At 48.1% G+C, this 20,203-nt stretch overlaps 1 protein-coding gene across 3 annotated transcripts in view; it reads left to right on the top strand.

The window, feature by feature from the left end:
- LOC307211313 (LIM/homeobox protein LMX-1.2-like) overlaps positions 1-16,292 on the top strand; it is an 81,487-nt gene extending 65,195 nt beyond the window's left edge. For 2 of the 3 annotated variants that reach the window (XM_079967848.1, XM_079967847.1), the window contains 6 exons: positions 6,612-6,844; positions 8,727-8,884; positions 10,309-10,386; positions 11,738-11,888; positions 13,439-13,597; positions 15,979-16,292. In XM_079967848.1, coding sequence (XP_079823974.1) covers positions 6,612-6,844; positions 8,727-8,884; positions 10,309-10,386; positions 11,738-11,888; positions 13,439-13,597; positions 15,979-16,133 — 934 coding nt within the window. In that variant the 3' untranslated portion in view covers positions 16,134-16,292. The remainder of the gene's footprint in view (positions 1-6,611; positions 6,845-8,726; positions 8,885-10,308; positions 10,387-11,737; positions 11,889-13,438; positions 13,598-15,978) is intronic. The other variant, XM_079967849.1, reaches the window with a different exon arrangement.
- Positions 16,293-20,203: the final 3,911 nt, after the last annotated feature.

Genomic DNA, 20,203 nt, shown 5'->3' with positions numbered 1-20,203 from the left:
CCCCGTATATGTGTTGCATCTATATCCTCCCCAGGAACTCACATGGTTCTCTCCCCTTCCCCTCCATTTTATTTGCACAACAACCCTGCCAAGTAGGTTAGGCCAACTGGCTCAAGGCCACCCAGCCTTCAGCTTCTGGCCTGATTGGGGATTTGAACCCAGGTCTCTTAGATTCCAGCCCAACACAATCTTCCTGCTACTCCAGGGGTCAGCAAACTTTTTCAGCAGGGGACTGGTCCACTGTCCCTCAGACCTTGTGAGGAACCGGATTATATTTAGTGGTGTGGGGGGGGGGGAGTCAACAAATTCCTATCCCCACAAATACCCCAGAGATGCATTTTAAATAAAAAGACACATTCTACTCATGTAAAAACACGCTGATTCCCGGACCGTCCGCGGGCCAGATTGAGAAGGCGACTGGGCTGGATCCGGCCCCCGGGCCTTAGCTTGCCTACCCATGCGCTGCTCCACCCACCCTGGCTTTCCATACATCCTTGCCTGCATTGTTTCTCTCTGGCGCTCAGGCTCTGCTTCTGTTTGTCTACATCTATATGCCTGCCTCGTTCTCAGCCCACAAGAAAGAAAAACGCGGGCAGGAATCCTGCCCAGCCTTGCCCTGCAATCAGAACAGCCCCAGCCTATTCAAGCAAAAGTGCAAATCCAGGCAGGGCGGCATTCGGAAGGGATGAGTGGCCCTCCCGGGGAAATCCTCTCCATCCCGCGCTCGGCAAGAGTTTGCTGGGAGGATTAACCCACGTCTTGTTCTCAATCCTGGTTTATGAGTTTCCCTGCTGGCTGGGAGGATCGTGTGTGTTTAAACAACAGCCTAATTAATCCTCATTTTATTACTTTCTCTTGTCAAGTGGCTAAAGAGAAGCTGTCAGCCCAGTGAGCCGCCCCACACACGTTTGCGTAGCTCCCAAATTACTTCATCAGAACCATCTGCTGCAAACGCCTTTGCTGGGCTTATTTATTCCTCCCTTCAAACGCCTCTCCTTCCAAGGGCAGAAGAAGTTAAAGGAAGTCTGAGGGTCATGAATCCAGCGGGGGGGGGGGGGGGGAATGAGTCTTCGGTGGAAGGAGTGGCTGTCAAATTGGCAGGTGATGCTACAGGTAGGGAAGAAAATGGGATCTGCAAAAAATTAGAAGAGACAGAGCTGGACAATTCAGGTAGATTTCACTTAAACTGAAGGATTCCTCTGACACAGCAAGGGGAAAATGCAATGGGAGATTTACAGTTTATCTGTGTTGACATCTGGAAAAAGACCTTAGCCCCTACTTCATTTGCAGTATGTAATGCTTGCAAATCGTTGAAACTGTTTTTATTTTATAAATTTCTATTCCACTTTTTCCAAAGCTCACTCTTCCTTAAAGCTGCAACATTTAATCAATCTGTTAGAACAGGTGATTAGGGATCTAGAATTAAGAAGAAGAGTAGAAGAAGAAGAGTTTGGATTTGATATCCCGCTTTATCACTACCCGAAGGAGTCTCAAAGCGGCTAACATTCTCCTTTCCCTTCCTCCCCCACAACAAACACTCTGTGAGGTGAGTGAGGCTGAGAGACTTCAGAGAAGTGTGACTGGCCCAAGGTCACCCAGCAGCTGCATGTGGAGGAGCGGGGAATCGAACCTGGTTCACCAGATTACGAGTCCACTGCTCTTAACCACTACACCATAAGGGTGATACTAAACGACTAAACAACAACAACAATAAATACATACAGTATGTGAGCCCCAATTGATCAGACAGAAGATTATTATAATTTATGAAGCTGCAGGGGTCTCTTTTCCTGTGTGCAAGAGGTAAAAAAATGCATCTTCTGAGATGATGCTGGTGTGTGTCATTGCAGGCATTATCTCAAACCTAAGGAAGTATTCTTCTTTTTGTCTTTGAAAGTGTTTTTCTCGCATGCAGACTTGTGCAGATTTATTCCACCAGTTAACAGATCAAGTGACCAAAACTGACGGCTTTGGAGGAGTAAATAAACACTGGTTCAAGTTTTTTTGTAAGCCCTTGAGGGTGTTTTTTCTCTGCGTTTCTTCTGCTTGCTGTTTGTGGCCCACTCTGATCAGGATAATATCGCTTGATAGATGGATGATCTTGCCTCACAGCAGAAGGCTGAACAGTGGGGCGGGTGTGTGTGTGGAGGCCTTCCTGCCTCAGTCATTCTAAGCATAAGTCATGCCATTTCACTGGTGTTGGCTGGGGGGGGGGCATTTCCCAGTCTCCATTCGCATCCCTTGAAAATCCTGCTGCACTGGAAGGTGAAATGCAAGATTGCATTGTTCACCAATCTTCCATTGAGAATGGCATCCTCTCTGTGGCATTCTTCCTGCGCTGAATCATTTCACTCACCCCTTGACAATACCATTTTGGCTGGTTTGTTACATGAATCTCCTGCCATTCCTTCCTCCTGAGCTCAACGCAGCATGCTTGGTTCTCCCCTGTCTTCTCACAGCAACCCTGTCAGGTAGGATAAGTTCACCCACTGATCTTCATGACTGAGTGAGGAATTGAACGTGGATTTCATCACTTTGGAGTGCAGTTCTCTGCCCACGACCCCTTACTGGCTCTCTCCTGTGTTGTATGTGGTTCTCCAACTCCTGCTTCCTTCTGTTAGAGGCCAGGATGTGGTCTGGCAGGGCAGAAACTTTCAGTATAGCATCATCACATTGCAGGGTACATGAAACTCTGTGTCACAAATAATATGGCATGGGGGTGCGGTTTTCCATGGTAGCCTCTTGTTCTTCTACAATGTGTTGCTTCATGCTGATTCAACTGTAATAATAATTAGATGTCATTTATTTTAAATAATTTACACCCCACTTATAAAAAACTATTCCCCCCAAGCAGCTTACAAGAGGGGGGGACCCACTGACATAACAACAAAACACACATTAAAAATAAATTGGCATTTCAAACCGGGATGGGGAGCTTGCCCCACCCCAGCCATTGCTGAACTACGACTCCCATCACCCTAATACTGATCATGCAGATGGGGGCTGATGGGGGGCTGCAGTTTAGCAACACTTGTAGGGCCACAGGCTCCCCATCCCTGACTGAAAAATAATTTGCACATTTAAAATGTTGTTTTCCACACTGTGAAAGTACAAAATACTCAAGGAGTTCCTCTCACTGTTTCAAAGTGAGATCTTAGTGAGATGCTGCACCTAGCTGGAAGGTTAGAAAAAGGCTTCTGACTCTTGGGAGGGGAAATCTGAGCTCTGGTACTTTTCCATTTCTAACCTGTTCCATCAGAATTGGTGTGCCAGCTAGAGAGATCCATTCCTTGCCTTTTGTCCTCCCCACCACCGCCCGATGATGCAAGTCATACCTAGGGTTGCCAGCTTTTTCTAAAGGCTCTGCTCCTGTGCCTGTAACAGCAGCCCAACCTCCAGAAATCCAAGAGGCCAACTGTTCCCATCCCTCTATTTGTTTCTCATCCCCTGCTGTTTGGGGTAATCTGCTGTGCCCCATTGCTGCTCTGAGTTTGCTTAGAATTCCTCAACATTCCTCCTCCTCTGCCCAGGGCTTGCCCTCCTGTTGGTCAGGGTGAAATGCCATAATGCCACCATCATTTTACGGAGGGCATTACACTGGTCAACAACAAATTTGTTGTCTGTGTTTTTTTTCAGTTGATTTAGGACGAATCTGATGCACTGAATCCAAAAATCACATTGGTATTGCTCAATCAGGTCATGTTTTTGAGCTATGGCCACATGTCGATTTTTTACGTTTTTGTTCACAAAACGTTTTTTTACATTTTTGTACGGTTGTGTAGAGCATTTTAGAAGAAGTTGGTGGGGTAAAATGCCATGTTGAATAATTGTTTTGATTGGAAATGATTATTTTAATGACAAGAAGTATTCAGGTCTGATAGTTCTGGGTGATTATGTCAAAAAGGGATCAATTTGAAGTCAAAAAACCTCGAATTCCATAAATTGGTGCAGCTGGGATCAACAGAAAGAACCGGAGCAGCCTCAAGTATCCTGATCTTCAATCAGCACGTCGTCCTGTAGCTCATTGTGATGAAATTCCAGTGCCTATCTTCGGAGAACTTCCTGACATTAGTGACGAAGATGCCTCCAGTGTTGAAGGACATGAAGAAGAAGAAGTGGTTCTTGAAGATGATGCTCCACATCCATTTTCCCAAAGGGAGTTGAATGATCTAGTTCGCGACCTCAGCTTGTCAAAGGACTCTGCCGAATTGTTGGCATCCAGACTGAAGGAAAAAACCTTTCTCTGACAGTGCTCGCATCAGCTTCTTCCACAACAGGCATCAAGAGTACCTCCGTTTTTTCTCGGAAGAGAAGGACTTGGTGTACTGTGCAGATATTGCACAGCTTCTGCTCAAGCTTGGAGTGCCACAGTATGAACCCAAAGATTGGAGACTGTTCATTGACAGCAGCAAGCGATCACTGAAATGTGTTCTGCTACACAACGGCAACCAGTTTGCCTCTAAACCCCTGGCTCACTCGAGTACAATGAAGGAGAACTATGAAGCGGTGAAGTATGTGCTGGAGAAAATTGGTTATGATCAGCATAAGTGGTTATTTGTGTTGACCTGAAGATGGTGAACTTTTTGTTGGGACAACAGTCTGGCTTCACCAAGTACCCATGTGCATGTGGGATAGTAGGGACCGTGCTCAGCATTACACAAAGAAGGACTGGCCTGTGTGGGAGGAATTGGTGCCTTGCAAAAAAAGAAACGTCATCAACGACCCTCTGGTGGACAGAGACAGAATACTCTTCCCACCGCTGCACATCAAGCTCGGCTTAATCAAGCAGTTCACCAAGGCTCTGGACAAGGATGGTGACTGCTTCACTTACTTGTGCCAGGTTTTTCCAGGATTGACCATGGAGAAGTTGAAAGCTGGCATCTTTGACAGTCCTCAGATTTGTCAGCTCATCAGAGATCCAGAGTTTGGAAAGTCAATGAACGAAGTGGAACTGGAAGCGTGGAAGGCATTTGTTCTGGTAGTGAAGAACTTTCTTGGCAACAATAAGGCCAGAAACTACGCAGAACTTGTCAACAACATGCTGATTGCTTTCAGAAACCTGGGCTGCAACATGAGCGTCAAGATGCACTACCTATTTTCACATATGGACCGGTTTCCTGAGAACCTGGGTTCAATGAGTGACGAGCAAGGGGAGAGATTCCATCAGGACATGAAAGAGATGGAGACCAGGTATCAGGGTCGCTGGGACGCAGTCATGATGGCTGACTACTGTTGGACTCTGAAGAGAGACCTCCCTGCTGCTGAGCATTCCAGGAGTTCCAAGAAACGGAAGTTCAAGCCCTGAAGTTTGAAAAATGGTAAGCAACATGCAATTTACGTGTACTTACCTTTATCAATGCCCACCATTCAGTTTACAGTAAACCTGACCTGATGGCGAGAAACGGATGCCATTTCCTGATTCAGCAGTGCAAAAATACCCTAAATCAGTTGTAGAAATCTAGACAACATTCAAAAAGTAAAAAATTGTTGCCCAGTGTTACACTTCCCTTAAATTGGAGGAGCTAAACCCTTGCAAGGAGTTCCAAGCAGAGAACTTGCCCCATCATTTCCCTCATAATCGTCGATCAGGATTTGTTTTTGTTTATGTTTAGGAACCTCAGTAAGAAAATTATTAAGTGTCCAGCAATCTGGATTTGACTAAATCAAAGCAAAAGCCAAGAATAAACAGTTAACTATTTATTATTTCTAAAACATACAGATAAATCAAAGTAAAATAAAGGGAAAGCCATAGGCCTTGCCACCTTACAGTGAAGTAAAGATGGAACAAGAAGTTGCCTTGGCAAATGTATTTTCCCAAACCTGTGTTTGCTGAGATAACAGATGTGAGTATGGATGAAGCATTTGCTCAAGAGAATCAGCTGGCAGGGAAGATGGTCAGCCCATTGCTTTCTTGCTGATTCTCCCCTACAAACCCATGGAAGTGGTACGAAGAGCCCTATGGGATCTAATCCAGCATCTTGTGGTCACAATGGATGAGAGACGCTCTGGGGGGAAATATATATAAACAGCTCTGAGCTTCTTAGACGAAGAGCAGGGCAGGTAAATCCTAGCTTGGGATTTGGATTTCTTTTTCTTTTTGGCTGAGGGCTTGCATAGCCTTGTTGTCCACCTGGGAGAACAGACCTGGCACGTCTGAATGAACCATGAAAACAAAATGGTTGGTATGTTTGCAGGCTCTGGGGGCAAAGCCACCCCAGCAGAGAGTGGTGGTGAAGCAGGAACTAGCTTTGCCTCTTGCCTTCCTGGTAGCTGGCCAGGCTGAGTTGACATCTATCACCTGAGATCCTTCCTTAACAAATGGCCAAGTCTGTCCGTCTGGCCTGAGGTAAGTCAGACTCACTCATGGCTGATCAGATAGGAAAATCTTCATAAATTGGAAAAGAGTTCCAGATTCCAGGCAGCTGATGTGCCACACCTTATTAACACACCCAGGAATGTATGTAGGTTCACCAAGCAAATGTAGCTGCACACAGGTAGGTACACCAAGCCTAGCAAAAATGGGCTAGTAGCTTAGGTGGACTTCCTTGCAAGGGTGGTCTCTTTCCACCATATTTGCTTTGCCTCAATGTCTGGCTCCCCATTTTTCTCAGGCTCTTCCAGACTAAATGCAGTGGTTGCCTCAAAGCAGTGGCTCCCTCAGAGTTCATCATGCGGGTGCTGGAAAACGTCTATCATGTCCACTGTTTCTCCTGCTGTGAGTGCGAGAGGCGGCTGCAGCGTGGCGATGAGTTTGTACTCAAAGAAGGGCAGCTGCTTTGCCGCAGTGACTATGAGAAGGAGAGAGACATGCTGAGCGCCATCAGCCCCGCTCCCACCGAGTCAGGTGAGAGGCAAGAGCAGTGAGACCTTCTTTGTAGGGATGGAGGCAAATGTCTCTGAGCATGGGCAGAGTCACCACTCCAGAGTCCTATCACCAGCTCTCGGGCATCTGAGGCCACATAAGCACAGTCCTATGTAGGAAAATGGATACCATGCCCTCCCACTCTAGTTCCAAATTTGCCATCCACAAAGCCCCCATCTGCAATCCAAATCACACTTCTGTGGGGTGGGGCAGGGGAAACCCAACAAATTCAGGATGATTTACTTCTGAATAGCCATGCTTAAGAATGCAATGCACAAGTTCCTGTTTCAACCAGGAACAACAAGGCTTTGTGGCATCCTCCTGTGAAACTGCTGACCTTAGATAAGGGGCTAGAATGAACAGGTGCAACCTTAAAAGACAGAGGGTTGTACCCAAAGCTACTCCTACTTAGAGCAGACCCACTGAAATGAATGAACCTATGTTCTAACATGTTCCTATCCATGCAGCAGGAGCCTGAGGGGCACCCTCCTCCAATGTGTGCATGCCTCCACTCGCACTCTGTCCAGGCCTCCTCTGCTGCACCATCTCTGTACCCATCTCACTGCTTGCATGCAGCACTGGCTCACAGGAGAGGCAGGGGCCGTGGCATCCTCCCAGCGGAGGCAGTGCTCAGCTCCTCAGAATGGGGCAAGGGGGCTGTCGCAGCTGACCCTCCTATGAGCCAAGGTGAACCGACTGCCTCAGGCAGCAGAAGCCCACCAGGCAGTGTTCCCCCGGAACAAACACACCCGCCAGGGAAGCAGAACCAACAGTGGCAGCGGAGTTTGGTGAGATCTCACAAGAGTTCTCTAAAATCTCATGAGATCTTGTGCAGAGCATGGGATGTTGTGAGATTTTTTTGAGCTCTCACTAGAAGCAGGCACGGCTGTTTTGCAGTTGCTGCCACGCAACCCAGGCAAGGCAGGCTTCGGCGGGGGTGGGGGCAGTTGCAGAGCTGCAGTGGGGCAGCATGTTCCCCTTTGGCCACAAGTAGCAAAATGCAACGTTGAGCCTCTGGTGGCAGCAGTTGGCTCAATGCCACCTCAGCCTGACATCTTCAGGAGAAGGCTCAGGAGCAAACCTGACACCAATCTGGAGTGGAGTCCCTTCCAGCAACTCCTGCCACCAAGCTGGTGCCAAATGTGTTGCTCTGCTTTCCTTTGGACCACCTCAGCAAGGCCAAGAGGGGGTCTTGTCATCTGGACAGTCCAAGACCTCCATCCACACTGCCCAGGCTTCTGCCCCAAAGAGGCCATGCTTGTTTGTTGCAGAAAAAGCAACAAAAATCTTGCGCCCCCTTAAAGATGAATCAGTTTTTTAATGCCATAAGCTTTTGCAGCATCTTAGAATCTTAGAATCATAGAATCATAGAGTTGGAAGAGACCACAAGAGCCATCGAGTCCAACCCCCTGCCATCAAGTCCAACCCCCTGCCTGTCTATTCTGATGGAATAGACTCTGGTCCACAAAGGCTGGTGGCATTTAAGATGCCGCCTCAATTCTCATTTGTAAGGCTTCTCATTAAGATGAAAGAAATAGGAGACCTAGCCAGTATATGTGCTAGCAATGCTAATTTACCGGTATATTTTCCCTGGGGGGCTTCCAGATGTTGTTGGACTCCAACTCCCTTCAGTCCCACCCAGCTTGGCCAACCGAAGGATAAGGGGAGACATATTTTGGCAACAACTGGGGAGCTGCAGGTTCCCCGTCCACAGCACAGATCCCTGAGGCAGGGGCTCCCACGAGAGAAGTGACCATGAGGAGCGCCTGCGTTTCTTGAAGGGGGCAGGACAGAGAAGCTGTCTCCCACTGGGCACCCAATGTGGGGGGATCCTGAGTCTGGTGTTTTCCTTTTCCCTTCATAGTGAAGAGTGAGGATGAGGATGGGAGCCACCCACAGGGCAAAGGCAGCGAGGAAGCCAAGGACCACAAGCGCTCCAAGCGGCCACGGACCATCCTCACCACACAGCAGCGCCGTGCCTTCAAGGCCTCCTTTGAAGTCTCCTCCAAGCCCTGCCGGAAGGTCCAGTATCACGGAAGATCCCTTTGCATGGGGGGGGGGATAAGAGAGTTTCCCCGCCCTCTCCTCCTGTCCCCCCCTCCCCATTGGCTGTTGGGGGTGGGAGAACCCCCAGAACACCCGGGGGGTCAGGGGAGAAGACGGCAGATTGTTTCCTTAGGCAAGCAGTAATGTTTGCACTGACGGAAAAAGTGGCTTACCAATATCCTGAATTTTTCCCATAGGATTGGGGAGAGATTAATTTTAGTTCACATTTTGATATCAACCTATCTTTTAATGCAAACCTCATTTTAATGCAAAATATTACATGAACTGAAATGCAGCTATTCATCAAAAATCATTCAGCTCTGATCCAGTTCTCCAACTAATGTGTCAAAAAATGCCTATATATATATGGAGAAAGTGTGCAATTATTAGTATTAGTATTGTATACCACCCATATGGCTGGGTTTCCCCAGCCACTCTGGGCAGCTTACAGCATACATAAAACATAGTAAAACATCAAACATTCAAAATGCATTTGTTGTCATCAATTTATTAATTGCCTTCTAAACCTCCATTCAAGGCAATAAGATAATTTTAAAAAGTTTTTAAAACAAAACACTTAAAGCAAGACGCAGGCCACAACAAGCCCACACTCAGTTCACAGAATCATAGAATCTGAGAGCGGGAGGGACCAGCCAGTGTCATGTCGTCCGACCCCCCCAATGCAGGCATCTCAATATGCAACCCCCCCATCCAATTTGAAACCAGACCAGACCCTGCTTAGCTTTGCAAATGTTAGGGGGGAATTGTTTATAAAAGTGTCTGTTAGGAGAAACGTCACTAAACTCTGACAAAATTTTATGGGAACTTTGTGCATTTTTAAACAAATCACAAGCTGGAAATGTGGAGAACTGAATTTAAGACTGGAAGATAAAAATAAAGGGTGAGAGACCAACATTAGTTTTGTCAATCCCTACCCACAGAAAATGTTGTAGGCCATGGGTAGGCAAACTAAGGATCGGGGGCCTGATCCAGCCCAATCACCTTTTAAACCCAGCCTGTGGACGATCCAGGAATCAGCGTGTTTTTACATGAGTAGAATGTGTGCTTTTACGTATTTAAAATGCATCTCTGGGTTATTTGTGGGGCATAGGAATTCATTCATTTTTCTTCTTCAAAATATAGTCCGGCCCCCCACAAGGTCTGAGAGACAGTGGACCAGCCCCTGCTGAAGAAGTTTGCTGACCCCTGTTGTAGGCTGAACAAGCCCCACTTTCAGCCCTGAGGAGTTGGAGGCGGGTAGATTGCTTTCTTTTAGGAATCAGGTGTGGGGAGAGGAGAACGTGCAAACCCTTTGGCAGCGCATAGCATCTCTTAGCCCCAACCTGAGAGGGATGGAACTCTTTTTAACCAGACGCTTTTCCACTCTCCACGCTGGGCAGGTGAGGGAGACGTTGGCAGCTGAAACAGGCTTGACTGTTCGGGTGGTGCAAGTTTGGTTCCAGAATCAAAGGGCCAAGGTGAGTGACGGCCTCAGAGCTTTACATTTGAGTGGCAACCTATCTCTGACTAAACAGGAGAAGGGGCATCTCTCTCTGCCAGAGTCGGGCAGGGGAAGGGGGTGCAGTGGGGACGGGCCACCCCAGGTGTCACCACAAAATGTTGGGCGGCACTCACCGCGGGGCCTGCAGCGCACCCAAGCCATGCGTCTCTCCTGGGCTCCACGCTACCCCACGCTGCCCCAAATGGTCTGACGGCGCCTCCCCCACAGCTGTAGGGCGGCCGAGTGGGAGGAGGCAGGCTGACCCCTTGGAGGCCCCGCAGAGCGTCCTGACCCAGCTCGCCCTGTCCCCGTGGGCAGCTGGTCCCACCCCTGGGCACAGGGCACGCACGCCTCCCAGGCGCCCGATCGGCTTGCTCCGCCGCTGGCCAAAGTTATCCAGGGCTGTGAGGCTGGAACTCTCAGGCCTCTGAGCAACACACAATCCCTGACCATTATTAAGAGGAGGAACACCTTTGGCTGTCAAATTCTGGCTCTTATCCCAAATAGGTCCCTAAACGTTTAGAAAGGTGGGCTATAAATGCTGAAACAAACCAAGAGCGCGCACTTTTGGCAATTGCAGCTGTGCTCTCTCCATTCCTAGAGCACAACTGCCTATGCTTTTGCCTTGGCAAGCGCTCCTGTGCCAGGCAGAACTTCACCAGGTCTTCCTCTCAGCATTCCTACTTATTCAAGCTGGGATTCCTACACTTGTTGAATTTCTGCCTGTCATGAAGCTATTAAGGGCACAGGAACTGTGCAAAAAAGAAGTGGCAACCCTTGCTGAGTCTGGTGTTTTAGAGTTGCTTTTAAATGTGGGTGCAATATGAATCAGTGCCAATTTTATTCACTGGCCCAGCAGCAATGCCTTGAGCTGTGGTTTCTGGTCTGCAGGAAGTAGCCAGAGAACAATATTTATCTCCCTGTTGTGGAAAACCACATCTTTTGCTATTATCAAAGATAATTCATTACACTTCAGCCAAAGTTTTCTGAGCAACTTTACAGAGCAGCATCATGCCTGCTGACTTCCTCAGCTTAAACCACAGTTAAAACTTAAGGAGTAGTCTATCTTAAGGGGCCATCTTCCTTCCTTCCTTCCTTCCTTCCTTCCTTCCTTCCTTCCTTCCTTCCTTCCTTCCTTCCTTCCTTCCTTTTCTTCTTGTCAGCTGGCAACCTTAGTTGGTGCAGCAGTGGCGGGAGGGGAGGAGAGCATCCGATGCAAGGCAGGGGCAGGTGTGTGGCACTGGCCTTGGAAGGGGACAGACCCCCTCGCCCCAATTTAGGAGGGGGATTCTGTCCTCCCTTCCCCCTTTTGTTGCACCCCTGCCCAGGAGCATCCGTCCTCCTCCTTGCAGATGAAGAAGATCGCCCGCAGGCAGCAGCAGCAGCAGCAGCAGGAGCAGGAGCAGCTGGGCAATCCACGCCTGGGCACTGGAAGGGGGACCGGAAGGAGCAGCAGGCAAAGCAATGAAGACAGCGAAGGTGAGAATCTCTGGCGGAAACTTGAGGGCACCTGAGTCCCTTGGTGTCAGGAGCTGGAGTCAGGTGGAGGTCAGCAACAAAACAATAAAGCACTGATGTCAGTGAAGTTAACTCAAAGAAACAAAACATCTCAGGGCTAGTGGTCACAGCAACGCTTCCCAGCAGGTCTTGCCCCAAAGAAGCCATTGCAAGGCCTGAAGGTCCCTGCCTTCCCACCACTCTCTGAGGCTCCTTCCCCAGCAGCCAAAGGCTCCGTTAGTAATTACTATAAATGAAAGAGAAATACAGTGCATCTCACCATGAGACCATGAACAGGTGAGTGCCTCTGTGTGCATCTGCTCAGTTACAGGACAGTAACCTTTGTTGCACATTCAGTGGGAGAGCAAACATACCATTTTTGTAACTTGCAGTCTATATTTTGGCCCTGGTTTATGCCATCAAAATAGTGTATTGTAATTAAACAGCTCTGGGTCCCGTCCCGTCCCATCCCGTCTGCCACCCCACCCCCACCCCCACCCCAGGATTGGGTTACTGTAGAAGAATAGGAGTCTGTGCACAAAATAGAAATGGCTTTAACTCACCAGTTTACATTTGGGATTGTGAGTGTGGCATTGTGAGGATACTGGCACCTCCGGAGAATCTGTGGCCCTTCAGATGTTGGTGGACTGCATCCCTGACTGCATCCCATCCCTGGCATCCCATCCCTGACTGCATCCCAGTGGACACGGAGCAATGGTTCCAAACTACAAGAAAGAAGATTCCACCTAAACATTAGGAAGAACTTCCTGACAGTAAGAGCTGTTCGACAGTGGAATTTGCTGCCAAGGAGTGTGGTGGAGTCTCCTTCTTTGGAGGTCTTTAAGCAGAGGCTTGACAACCATATGTCAGGAGTGCTCTGATGGTGTTTCCTGCTTGGCAGGGGGTTGGACTCGATGGCCCTTGTGGTCTCTTCCAACTCTATGATTCTATGATCTTTTTGCTGGCCCTGCTGGTGGCCGGTGCTGATGGAAGTTAGAGTCCCACAGCACCAGAGGGTCAGTGGTTCCACCCCCACCCACCCCAGTGTTAGAGAGAGCTACAATCCCCAAGATTCCCTGGAGTGAAAGTAAAGTGTGGACAGGCACACAGAGCTCTGAAGTCCTATCAAAAGCTTCATTTGACTTCTGAGGAATCAGCAGTCTCCGCTCACACTCTGCAGCTGTGAGGGACAGAAACTTGCTTTAAAATAAATTAAAATGAAATACTGGTTATCAGGAGATGGCTATACATGGCCTTCCAAGTTGTCTATTCACAACAAAGATATGCCTGGAACAGCAATTATTGATCATAGCAGCAAACCTGCATTCCCCAATGTCTGTCTTTTCCCCAGGCTTGGCTGTTTTAAGTGCTGTTTCAGAGAGAATGTGAGAGCCAAGTATTTAAAAAATAAAACAGCTTTTGAGAGGACAGAGTAGTTTCAGTAACTTAGTTGTTACTTAAACACACACAGAGTGTTATTACTAAATCCAAAGTGTTCGCTGATAGGCTTCCCCCCTTCTTTGCTTTAACAGATGGTGCCAGTGTGCATGGAATCGAGGGTCTGATGGTGCCATACTCCAGGATTGCCCAACAGCAGCTGCTTCCCCTGGATCAGAACAGCTACAGCACAGACTTGTACCGGCAAGGACTCACCCCACCCCAGCTGCCAGGAGACCATCTCCACCCCTATGGTGAGCTTCTCCAGAGGAATCTGCTATAAGCATGTGCTGTGCACCAGACCCCTCTGTCACACTTTTCCTACAGAGACATAATGCTCCTGCACAGTTTTTTCTGCCAGTGGGTGCATAGCAGAAGTAAAAATCTCCCTCCATGGATGTTGGTGGCAAGGAAAAGAATAGGCATAAAAGGAGAATTCCCTGGATGCCAAGATCCAAGTCTGGGGCAAGTACTCTTTGATGAGAGAACCTAGGCAGAAATTTAAAATCACAAAATATGCAGCAAAGCATGGGAATATAGACTGTTAGACCTTTAAAATAAGCCCTTAGAAGTTCCAAAGCTTCCTTCTTCCCCTAGCATAGATTAAAAACCACACATTTGGTAAGTGAAAAATGGTTTACTTACAAACTCTCCAAAGGTCATATTCATGTTCTTTTCCATACAGCATTCAAAAAAAAATTGCACAGGCAGTAAAACTTAGTTTAGTTACGGTGGTGAAAGTTCCTAAATTATTGGGTATAGGAACTCAAGAGCCATGTGGTCTGAGCTGCAACAACCAGCTCAAACCTCCGCACACACTGAGCTTCTTAGGTAGATGGAAGGGAACAAAGGCTTGACACTTAGTTCCTCCTAAGGTGAGCTAAGCCTGTCAGGACAGCTTACTCTATAGTCCTAACCCTTTCATGCATTAAACATGTTGGTTATATGAGGCTGGTTATCCCACAGGATGTTCATGACACAGGGTGTATGTGACCTGTGAAAGTTAAATAATTATTTTTACAGTGGCCCTCAAAATGAAAGACCCTGGCTGTGCCCTCATCTTTCTTGCTTCCGAAGACCACACCAGACATTTAAAACAGTATCATGCCACTTTAAACAGTCATGGCCTTCCCCAGAGAATTCTGGGAACTGTAATTTGCCAAGAGTTGTTAGGAGACCCCTTTTCCCCTCACAGAGCTACAATTTCCAGAGTTCCCCTGGGAAGAGAGATTGATTTTTCAACCACTCTGAGAACTGTAGCTCTGTGAGGAGAAAAGGGGTCTCCTAACAACTCTTAGCAAACTCCAGTTCCCAGAATTCTTTGGGGAAGGCCATGTCTGTTTAAAGTGGTGTGATACTGCTTTAAATGTATATTGCAGATGTGGCCTTTGGGGGAATCCATGACGGCTTCAAGGGACGCAGGTGGCGCTGTGGGTTAAAGCCTCAGCGCCTAGGGCTTGCCGATCGAAAGGTCGGCGGTTCGAATCCCTGTGGCGGGGTGCGCTCCCGCTGCTCGGTCCCAGCGCCTGCCAACCTAGCAGTTCGAAAGCACCTCCGGGTGCAAGTAGATAAATTGGGACCGCTTACCAGCGGGAAGGTAAATGGCGTTTCCGTGTGCGGCTCTGGCTCGCCAGAGCAGCGATGTCACGCTGGCCACGTGACCCGGAAGTGTCTCCGGACAGCGCTGGCCCCTGGCCTCTTAAGTGAGATGGGCGCACAACCCCAGAGTCTGTCAAGACTGGCCCGTACGGGCAGGGGTACCTTTACCTTTTACCTTTATGACGGCTTCAAGTGGCATGGTGCCTATTTAAAAGTGATGGGGCCAAAGTAAGATTCCCTGAGGGCCAAACTGAGTGTTGGACTCTTGTTTCTACTTACCATTTTTGTGAGAATGTCGCCATTCACCGAATGATGTCCATGTGGCTTTCAAAATAACCAACACTCATTTTGTTTCAAGTTATATCCTGGTTCATTCCAGTGGTGGCGTTAAATGGGATCGATGGTGATGGTGTAAATGCCACTGTGCTTTGTTTGCCATTGGCGTTTGCCTGTGAAAGGGGAGCTGAGGAATAAATTAGCCAACAGGCAAAGCCATAATGGTTTAAGAGGAGCAAGAAGAGTGTACAGATAATCACAAGGCTTTTGACTGGACCTTTTGCTCATATTGCTTAGAAATGTTTTTAGATGTGCTTGGGTGTTTTGAAATGTTTTAGTTGGTCTTTAAAATATATTTAAATATATATATTAAATTATATTGCTTTAACTTGCTGATGTTTGTCATCCTGGGCTCCTTTGGGAGGAAATGTGGGGTAGAAATTTAATCCTCCTCTCTCTGTGGGCTTAGTTGGTACCAGCAGGAAGAGGTGGTAGCAGCCCCACGACCATGGCCACTGTCAAAGGGGAGGGGGTCTCCTTCCCCCTTCTTTGACCATAGATGGCTGGTTCATTTACCATCTGACCAAAGGCCCACTGGGGTGCAGGTCCCAAGGACACACCAAAATCCAGAATAGTTCCTGTTTTTGTGGCATCTTTTTTTCCCCCAAAGGGAGAGGAGGCTGGCCTTCTGCTGCAAGCCCTCTGCCCGCTTCCTTCTGAAATGCTCGTAAGCAACTTTCCTTCTCTTTCCGCACCCTAGATTCAGAAGGCGTCTTCCATGACATGGACAGTGACACCATTGGCCATTTGGGTGACTGCCTGCTGTCAGCGGCTGAAGCCAACCTCCTGCAGACCCGAGTGGGCAACCCCATTGACCGGCTCTACTCCATGCAAAGCTCCTATTTCACCTCCTGACCGTGAGGACGTTCCTGGCTCTTCCACCTGATCTATGCCACTCTGGGCTTAGAAGTGTGGAACGGCATGGAGGAGCAAGCCCGTTGCATTTGGAAGGACTCTTTGGACCCTGCAAAGTGAAGGAGGCATGCAAGGCTGCCGGGCATTTGAGGGTCAAGCCTTAGGACTTTGCTGCACTGCCTCTCCCCTTGCCCTTCACCCAGTGTCCTAGAGATGGACAATTTCACATTGTGTAGCTTGTATTTCTAGCAGTGTGTTTTTGTGCTTAAACTGTGTAGGGCATTAAGGCTAATTTGATGCATCACCAGCAGGGACGGGAGACCTGGCTCATGCTGGGAACAAGGTTTCCAGGGCCACTGGGCTGCTTTTCATCCAGCTTGTGGTTCCTTGTTAATACTCAGCAACCTTGGCACAACTAAGAGCTTACTTTTCAGGAACATGAGGAGTCTGAGAGGTGCTTTAGAAACATTAGGTTAGTTTTATACTTTAACTATTATGCCACTCTAAAGAATTATGGGAAATGTAGTTTGCAGAAGGTCCTGAGAGTTCCCCACTAGAGCTACTTAAACCCCCCTCCAGAGAGGGGAAATGAATGTTAAACTAGATATGATTATAGTGAAAACATGCTCTTAGATTCAAAGTGTTCCAAGCATCTGAAAGAGAGGGTCTAGAGCAGGAGTGGGGAATCTGTGGCCCTTCAGAGGCTGCCAGGCTGCAATTCTCATCAGCTCTTGCCAGCATGGCCCAATGATCAAGGATGATGGCAGCCAGAATCCAGCAATTGCCAGAGAGCCACTAGTTCCCCATCCTTGCTGTAGATGGAAGGCAGTTTTGCTCTCTGTTCATCCTTCGACTCCCTTGCTCTTGAACACCTCCGTCTTCTCTTTAAGCTCTGCCCCAAATACTTTCCATTGGCCACTTGATGCTTGCTGGAGATTTCACGCAATATAGTCCCTGCAGGATGGCAGCACAGCAGAACAGTTCCTTCCATCATCATAGCAGCAAAAAAAATCTGGATCCTCTTGTCCTGTTTAAAAACCTCCAAGGAAGGAAAGTCTACCACCTCCCAAGGGAGACTGTCCCACTGTTGAACAGTTCTGACTGTCAGAAAGTTCTTCTTGATGTTTAGTAGAAATCTCCTTTCTTGTACCTTGAATCCAGAGCAGGAGAAAACGAGATTGCTCTTCTTCCCTGTAGCAGTCCTTTAGATATTTGAAGATGCCCCGTGTATCTCCTCTGTGATTCATGATGATCCATTGCAGGTTACAAAATCATTATATGGAGGGAAGCCCCTTTTGTTGCAGATGACCTGTGATGTGCCTGGGCAAAGCAAATATCTGGAATGTGCCAGGAGGCAAATGATCTTGTATAGAAATGTCCAGTACAAAACCAAACCTCTCTTCTAGACTGGCCACCAACATCAATGCTGCTTTATAAACAGCTCTCTATATATACCATAGTTCATATTTATCTGCAGATCAGTGTTTCAACAACAACAAAGGTGAAAAGAGTATCATTAGACATGCAGAGGCTGCTGAGATGATCTTCTGTCAAAGTCATCTGGTTGTTTTTTTAAGGCAGGTGCCCATTTAAATGCAAGTAATCAGCCCTGGTTTAAATACATTTTGACGAGGGGGGAGGGTTTTGGGAGAAGGAAGGTTCCCCAGTCTGAGTGACCTATGCGTGGGCATGTTGGAAGGGCTTCCACACACCCCCCCCCGACCACAACAAAAAGTGTGTGGTTGTTATGTGTGGGGTGGGAGGTAGGGGCACAACTTCTCTCTCCCAGGCACCCCATGTCCTCTCAGTGAGTGAATCCTGTGCAGGTGTACTCCAGTGTATTACCCATTGAGCTAAATGGGCTTTCCTTCAGGTGTGTCCAGGACAGCAGATCAATCTGTAATGGTTCACTGTAGCCAAGATGTAGGATTGTGCTCCCAATGGACAGTGGGAAAAGCAATTTGGCTGTTGTGAGCTCTGAATATATCTACTTGTTGAACCACCACTTGTCACACATTACTCTAAGTTGAGCTTGAGAGGGAGACTACAGAGAAAGAGGGCTCCTAGCCTGTCCCTGGGCTGCCTGGGGAGCCTGGCTTCACCACCAAGATGTGCATTTTGGCTCATCAAATGCCAGCTCAGCTGCCTGTTTTGACCATCTCCCAACGCTTCCAGCAGTCTGACCACATTCTTGGTGTTTTGTTTTAATTACTGCATCATGTATTTACACCTTCCATCATCATCTTGTTTAAAAAGTTGCAAAATCTGTTGCAAAAACTGCAAGTGCAAGCGGGGTTGTGAGATCGCACAGCAAGCTTCTGCTGGAAACTTCCAGAACATTTACCCCCAAAGCCTAACTGCAGAAACAACCAGCACATTTAGCATGAATGTGGCGACAGCACTTCCAGATGGGCCCTACTGCGCTCTACATATTCTGTTTTGTCTTTGGGCAGAGAGACTTTGTTCTGACAGTGCTTGAGCAAGGGCCTTTTAAAAACTGGAAGCCAGAGGTTCCTTGGAGTCCCCACCCCCTGCTCAGTTGAGTTCATGCACTGCTTGATGTGCCCCCACCAACTGTGAGGCCCAGGACAATTAACCCCTCCAGAAAGCCTCTACCTGCAGCTGGGAGCCACAGGAGAGCTTCTCAGAACCTATTGCCTAACTGTGGTTCCAATCTGCAGCCCACAATCTAATTATTTCTGCTTGGACGTGTGCTAAAGTTGCAGTTTGCACCCTGTTACACACAGTGGTCTCCCTGTCTTCAGTGGAAGTTGCAGGGTTGCAGCACAAATGGTGTAACCAAAACAGAAAGCTTTCTTTCATGGGTCAGGAAGCTGTGGACCTCCAGGTGGACTACAACTCCCATTATCCCTGTCACCAGTGGCCATGCTGGCTGGAGCTGATGAAAGTTGAGAGTCCAGCAACATTTGCAGGGCCACAATCCAGTGGGGCAGGAGGAGAGCCTTGCAAACCCCACCAGAATGAATGGTTGAAGGTCAACACAGAACACCCTGCTGAGTGGCACCCTCTCTGTAGTGTTCCCCTCCAGCAGAGGAATTTGCTCTAGATTTTGGGTCCAGGATGAGCTTTTGAAAGAGTTTCTATCCATCCGAAGCACACATTGGCCAGTTTACTCCATATACAAGGCCTGGTTGGGGTGGGATAGGGGAGACCCTTACATTTTCATACCCGTTGTAATCTAGTGTTGTGTTGTGCTGTGCGGGTGTCTTTGCATGTGCATTTGGAAATTAAACAAGAACAAAAACTCAAAGCCAAGCTTGCCTACATAAACTGTCTGCACTTTCAGCTCTTTTGAGATTCAAGTCAATTGGTGAAATACCAGGGGTGTGTGTGTGTGTAAAAGAACAAATAATTGTGCTCTTCAACGACAGTACTTGTTGCGCTATCTCACTGGAATGGGCCAGCCTACTAAAAGACAGAGATGATGCACCATCTAAGCTGGTGCTAGTTAGAAGAGAAACCCTCTTTCCCTCAGATCCGGCCTGCACAACCTGGGTCCCAGAAAGCCGACTGCAGCCCACCAGGCAACAATGGTTGCCCTCCAGGGACCTGCTTTTAAAAAGTGAGGCAGTACCACAGGGAAGTTGACAGGCCCCCAGCCAGCTGCATCACACAGCTGCACTTGCTTTGATGAGGCACAAGTTGTGCAGGATCCTTAGAGCGGATCATTGATTAAGCTAGGTAAGAGTGTGAAGCAGCCCACAACCCCCCGATAAATTTCATCCTCGGGAAACATCTTGAACTCCTGGCTTTGATTCTTTGCTCTGTCCAGCTCCTCCGCTCTCCTACGCTCACACCCAAGAGCCTTGTCTTGCTTTCGGCTGGATGTCAGCCAGTCAAAACCAACGTGCATGGAATGCCGTTCCCCCAGCGCCCTGAGCCCGTCTCACAGAGAGGCATTCATCTCCCCCGAGGAGCCCGTCGACACCAAAGGCTGTGGTGCTGATTAATGGGCATGCTCAATAGCGAGCGAGAAGCGGGGTGTAAAATGAGGACATTTTTCTGGATGAGGAATTAAAGGCAGAGCTGGCCATGAACTTGCTCTGATC

The sequence above is a fragment of the Podarcis cretensis genome, assembly GCF_951804945.1.
Source record: "Podarcis cretensis genome assembly, chromosome: 2".
Lineage (NCBI taxonomy): Eukaryota > Metazoa > Chordata > Lepidosauria > Squamata > Lacertidae > Podarcis > Podarcis cretensis.
The sequence above is the reverse complement of the archived record's forward strand: the minus strand, read 5'-3'. Positions and strand labels throughout refer to the sequence as shown.